The sequence below is a fragment of the Eurypyga helias genome, unplaced genomic scaffold (genome assembly GCF_000690775.1).
Source record: "Eurypyga helias isolate BGI_N326 unplaced genomic scaffold, ASM69077v1 scaffold11647, whole genome shotgun sequence".
NCBI lineage: Eukaryota > Metazoa > Chordata > Aves > Eurypygiformes > Eurypygidae > Eurypyga > Eurypyga helias.
The window spans coordinates 123983-130528 of NW_010262419.1; the positions used below are offsets into that span (position 1 = coordinate 123983).

General features: G+C 49.1%; 1 protein-coding gene across 1 annotated transcript; it reads right to left on the reverse strand.

Annotated features, from left to right (window-relative positions):
• Nucleotides 1–1539: 1539 nt before the first annotated feature.
• Nucleotides 1540–3494, reverse strand: ACKR3 (atypical chemokine receptor 3). The gene is made up of 2 exons (XM_010155724.1): nt 2337–3494; nt 1540–2284 (listed from the first exon to the last, which is right to left on the reverse strand). Exon 1 carries the CDS (start codon nt 3468–3470, stop codon nt 2376–2378), a length of 1095 nt encoding a protein of 364 aa, XP_010154026.1. The 5' UTR covers nt 3471–3494; the 3' UTR covers nt 1540–2284; nt 2337–2375.
• Nucleotides 3495–6546: the final 3052 nt, after the last annotated feature.

Sequence of the window (6546 nt, forward strand, 5' to 3'; positions counted from 1 at the left end):
TCGTCCCACCACAATTCACCTCCCCAAGGAAGAGGCCTAGAAACTTTACCAGTCGGGTCCATGCAGCCGGTCTGCAGGACCTCCCCAGCACTGTCCAGGATCTCCAGAGTTGACACCGCACTGTGAGTACCAAGCTGCAGAGAAAGAAAGAAGTTGCGAGCTCCTGCTGAGTCAAACCTCCAAAGAGGCTACATCGTGACCTGAAAACATCACACTGCCCAAGACAGGACCCCGCACTGAAATAGTTACGCTGCTGTAAGCTGAGAAATACCCTGCAAGCACACCCCAGCACAGGGGAGCAGGATGCCAGAGCCGTACCCAGCACCTCTGGAGAGGGGACAACTACACATACAGATGCTGGGGCATGGGACACAATACCCAGCTAAACCAAGAATGTTAATTTTTCACTATTAAGACACCACCTCCGATTTTAGCTATCTACACAAGGAAGCACTTACCTTGCAGTTCAGCAGTACCTCAAGAAAGGCTTACGGGAATCTCAAAATACCCATCTCTTCTTAGAAGTGTCTGCAGAAAAGGCTATCCTTGTGTTATGATGTTGTGAGAGTCATGCTGGCAGCCCTTCTCTGCAACTGGCTCTGTCATCTGGGGATGGACTAGGGCTTTCTCAGAAACTTCGAGTATAAGGCAGGGATAAGTAGACTGGGCAAAGCTGTCAAACATCCATTCCCATAGGATCACCCTTGAGAAGGCAGTAATGTGACCTATAGAAAGAAAAAAATAGTCATTACAACATTGTTTGGCTGTTAGGATCTCAGAGGGATAAGGGCATGCTTTGATTTAATAAGAATTTAGGTGTAGCCTTTACAGCAAAGCAGCTACCACTACGCCAGAGCTGCAAAACATGCAAAACTGGGCGATTGCTACGATGCACTGATTTAACATTAGTTACCTTCTCCTGAGCCTAAGAGGACCACAATCTGCTGGCTTAAGGATCTACCATCCTGCAGCAGCTGAATCCTGCCCCACCCTTTGGCAATACAGCATTGCAAATTCAACACGGGACATAACAAAAGTAAGAGAGAAAAAGGGATTTAATGCTGTGAGGAGTGTGCAAGCAAACACCGCAAAGGACTGAACCTGGATTAGTACAGATATCCGCTCCATCTGTGTACTTCCACATTTTCCTTCTGCGTGTTTATTCCCAAGCTACAGACAGCCTTTCATCACTCCCAACAGCTTTCACCTTATAAATCCATCAGCTCTACCTTCCCAAAGAGGACAGCTATCCGCAGAGCTGCTCCTCCCAGCCCTTGCCCTCTCCCCACGCACCGTGCCATCTCACATTCCTCCATTCAATGGTTTCTGCCCACCGTCAACAAACATCAGGAAAACACAGTCTGACCTGTTTGCTCCCGCAGCAAACAAAGGGGAGAAGGTGGCTTTGGGATTTCTTCTTTCTGGCTTTTTATTTTCTCTCTAAGGAGGAGGATGGCAAGTCAAACCACTGGCAGGCATAGGTGTTTTTGGTTTGTTTTTTTTTTTTCCAGATCTTTATTTTACAAAAATAACTTACAAATAGAGACAACTCTCAGAAGTAAGATCATTCATTCTGTGCATAAGGATACAGCTTTGCGAAGCACGGGCGCAGGAGTTACCGACTCTTACAACACTGTTAACTTTAACATGACGGTAGCTACGTTACAGTACATACATTTCATGCTCCAGATGCGTGGGTATGACCACCACATAATGCTACAGTCCATGCAGTGTGCCAGCCAGGGAGGATGCACCTAAGAAATCATTTCCATGCTGCTATTTACCGTCATTCTCTTACCTACAACAGTTTAAATCCAAATGGCAATCTAACACTCAGGCTACAGCACTCTGGATACACTCATCAGCAATATACCTCAAATACGTGATAAAAATATATTTAACTTTCAAATACAATGGTATAAGGTACACCAAGAGCCAGAAAATAAAGTCTTGAGCTTTTAAATACAACATACTATATATATATAACATATACAAGGAGACAAGAGGGAATCTACACATGGAAGAAAAAGCTTATCCTGGAAACACGTTATCTGTGGTACACGATGGCTTTGTCTATTAGAAAGTCACTTCCATTTGCATAGCATTGTCGAGAGGACCAGATGTGGGGAGGAGGAGATCAAACAAAACACACCAACAAATGCTTCATTTTGGTACCATTTTGCACCTGATTCTACTCTTAAATTAGTATGCTATTTCTCTTTTGTAGGCTGGAATTCATGCCCCGTTCGTAACAAGCACAGCGGAAGGGAGAGGGCAAAAAAAAATGGGAGGGGAAAAAAAAAAAGGGAAAAAACAAAACAGCATACAAAAAACACAGGTCAGAGAGTCAAGGAGGTTTCTGTACAGGGTTGCAGTCATTTGGCATTTTGCTCCAGAGCAGAGTATTCTGCTTCTGACACTCTGGAAGCATCGATAAGTTTGGTGAGACCGGTTTTGGCAGAGTACTTGAAAATAAAGGCTTTCATGAGCTCGTATCTGTAGTTACGGTTAATGAAGCTGTACAGGATGGGGTTGACGCAGCAGTGGACTAGAGAGAAACACTGAGTGATGTGAAGAGTGACGTATAAGAAGTTCTCCATCTGACAACTGAAAGGTATGAAATGAAGGCTAGAGAAGATGTCAAGCAGGACAACTACGTGGTAGGGTAGCCAGCAGACAAGAAACACGACAACGTAGGAGAAAATGATCTTCCCGTTGCTCTTCCGCTCTTGGTCACTGGAGGCTGAGATGGTCTTCGCAAGGAGGAAATAAAAGAGGGCAATGATGGGAAAAGGGATAAGAAAGCCCAGCACGACGGAGATGAGCTCCATGCCAATAAACCACTCTTTGAAGCTCTCCTCTGGATAGACAAGACGGCAATAGGTTTCGTTGTTGGAAGAGACTGTCTTGAGATAATAGGTGTCTGGGAGAGAGGCGGAGAAGGCAAGAAGCCACACCAAGATGCAGACGCAGCGACGGATTATCTTCTTCTTGCGACTGCTGGAGTTGGTGAAATAGGCAACTGAGAGGTAGCGGTCCACACTCATGCAAGCCAGGAAGAAGATGCTACTGTACAAGTTGATGGAAAATATAAGGTGAGTTATCTTGCACGTGATTTCCCCCATGTACCACTGGTTATGCTGGATGAGGGAGACAACCCACACCGGAAGGGTGATGACGACACACAGGTCGGCGATAGCCAAATTAAAGATATAGAGGTGGGTTTCATAGCCAGTCATTTTGGCTTGGAGGTTGACCCACACCACCACCGAGTTGGCCACCAGCCCTATGACAAAGATGAAGATGTAGAAGAAGGACAGGGTGTATAGCAGGGCGCTCTTGTTGAGCGTGCCAGGGCATGTTGTCGCATCAACCGTGATGCAGTCACTGTTGTTGCACGTCCAGTTGATCTCCGTCAGGTTGGCTGTTTCCAGAAAATCGAGGATGGAAGTCAAATCAAGCGCACTCATGTTTGCTCAGTTTGGAGTTCAAGTGACCTACAGGTAGAATAGGATCAAAAGAAACAACCTGCGTTAACAGAGAGATTTCTGCTGCCGTTTTTGTACCACAAAGCACACGCAGGACACGCTGCTTTAGTAATATACTACTCTCGTAAGGCACTTTCCATTCAAGAGATCCGTGGGGTAAAGCAACCAAAACAGACACAGCCAAACTCATCTGGTTGACAAAAGAAGATCAGCACTAGGTTTTTGTATGACTTCTTTTTCCTCCTTGCAGCTCCCATCTGACATCATCAGGTTGGCTATCGGCCCCGGGTGTGAAATCCGCAAAGTACACCGTAGCCAAATACATGTCAGGCGACTAAATCTGTCTTCTCTGGCATAAATGATGATACTATCGCTTTCAGCAGGGGAATCTTTAAGCCATTTTATCTGCACTCCCTCAAGCGCAGTAGAATTGATCTGGCTGATACACGGTACTGTAAAACATTTACCACAAGCTCTGGTCAGCATCCTGTCAAGCCCAGCTCCAGCTGCATTAAGCAGAAATGGGGAACTATGGGGCTTTGTACCCTCATCCAATTTTAAATTTAAATCCTGCTCCATCCTCCCTCCCCTTCCCTTGAATTCTATTTTACAAAGCATCCCCTGCGTTTAACGATTCTCATGTAGCTTTAAGAAAAAAAAAAAAAAAAAAAAAGAAGCCAGAGCTTGACCACTGAGTAGATCGGCTGGGCTTAAGTTTTCTTTTTAGGAGAGCACTTTGATTTATAAAAAACACTCCCCCCAGCACAGCTGGCCCCACAACTGCCTCCTTCCCCAGCCTTTTGCTTTTTTACGTCTACTTTTCTTGCCTCTTCAGCGCCTTCTTCCATCAGCAGGCAGCAGACAAAGCAAGGAGCTCCTCGTTACCTTCCGTGCCAGCAGAAAGAAGGGCCCCATTGGACCCACATGGCTTATGCAAAATCCTAAGCCAGGCTGCTAATTACCACTGTGCTTTTGGGGTGGCATAAAAATGCTGCTGGGACCCTACCACCCCACAGGACCAACGGCAGCAGCCGGCTGCTTCAGCCTGCAACCACCACACATCAGCTAAGCAAGTTTTGGAGCCCCGTGTCCACAGGATCCGGCTTGGGGCACACCAAAATAAAGTTGGAGAGGTGGATTTCCAAGTGACAGACCCCATCTCCTTCCCCCATATCTTCACCTGAGCTGGAGTGTTGGGGCAGACAGCCCACCCAGTAGTCCCACCGCGGACACTTGAGGCATCCAGAATGGTGGCCACCTTGTTCTTCCCCATGCCCTCATCCCCAGCAGTGAGAGGTACCCCCTGATGCTGCCCCAGCCCCGGGGGCAATGTTAGCAGGAGTGACCAGCTAGTAAGAGCAACAGGGAGCACGGAGGGGACAGCAAGCAAGGAAGAGCTCAGACACGCTCCTGTGCTGAGCATCATTTTCTCACCACCGCTCCCCGAAAAGGGACATCGGTTGACACAACACCTCTCACTCCTCCACCTGCATAATTGCCTCTTCCCCAACCTCCCACCCTCTCCGCCTGCCAAGGATACAGGCTGCGGAAGGGAAGGGAGATAAGAAGGGAGATTACCAGGGAGGGCTCAAGGCACTATTGTCCCACCGGAGGGGAAGCTGGTGGCACTAACAATGAGGGGGGCTGTGAACGCATCCAGGGGAAATCAAATCTCTCCACAAACAGGCCCCAAATTGGCCCCATGAGGAGATCTAACCTATCGCTTCGAACCTATGCAGCCTTCCAGGCTTTCATCCTGCTGGCCTGCTGAAAGACACAGTTGAGATTCAAACCAAATTCAACATGGGTTTTGCTAAAACACTGGATAAAGAGGGAGCCAAGACGGTTGCAGCTTTCTGTCCTGGGACAGATGATCGCCCACCTCCACCTTGGGAAAGCAGAGGGTGATTTAGCCCACATCTCCATGGGGCAGAAAGGCTGATCCTGCCCCCGGAGCAGCCCATACCACCCGGCTGGTGCAGGCAGCAGGAAGGCGCGCTGCCCAGGATGCTTGCTTCAGCCTAGGGCTGCAGGTGGGAGATAGGGATGGGTCTCCTGCTAGACCTCATCCAGGATGCCATCGCTACAACTGCATCCCCAGCACAAACACTTCTCAAGGCCTCTCAAGTCTGGGGAGAAGCAGCACATTCCCCGAGTCCCTGCATCTCAAAATCCCACAGCAACTAAAGCAAACTCCCTAAAAGCCACAAAACTCCCAGCCCCATGGCACGGGTCACTATCTCCTGCTCGTATATGTGGATAGCAAGGCGAGCAGAGCAGGAGGAACACTGGGCTACCCCCGAACACTCCACAGAGGTAGCACGGGTGGGCTTGGGCATCTTCTGGGAAGGCACGTGGCCCAGCAAGGGGTGTGGGCTCATTCCACATCTCAGGACCCCAACTCAAGCCAACCTCCAGGACAAGACTGTCACCACCCACCACCAAGCTGCCAGCACATCCCTAACAGAGAAGAAACTCAGACCTGGCTGCGTGGTGTCAGCCCACCGGTGACAACAGAGAGGGAGCGACGGCGAGCAGGGAGGCAGCAGCAAGGGCTCACACCAGTGCTGGGGACACCACAGCCACCAGTCTAGGACAGCAGCTAGAAGAGGGTACCTCCATCCCAGCTGCTCACTTCCACTCCACCCTGGGGATCTTACTGAACACAAACGATGCTCAGCCCGAATCCCAGCCTCCCTCCACTCCCAGAGCGGGTCTGCACGTGCATCCATCTGTCCGGGGCCGCCCGCATGCCTCTGCGCTTTCAAATCCCCAGCACGGTAATAAAAATCTGAAACAGATATAGCCTCCCAGGCTCAAAAGCTGTCTGGGGAGGGTGGCTAGATTCAGAGATTACTGCTTTATGAGGCCGGGCTCTCTGTAGTCTGGGATTAGCTGCTATACCGAGCTCCGATCCCCACCCAGATTAGCTGGGAGGTACGGGGGAGACCCACCAGGCAAACTCAATAGAGCCACTCTGTGCTGCTAAAAAAAATACCTTTAGCGCTCTCTGCAGACAGCACAAGATCCTAAAAACTTGAGAAAGCAGCTGAAACCA

What these genes read in the sequence shown, in the direction of transcription:
- ACKR3 (XM_010155724.1), bottom strand. Translation starts at nt 3,470, where the DNA reads ATGAGTGCGCTTGATTTGACTTCCATCCTCGATTTTCTGGAAACAGCC.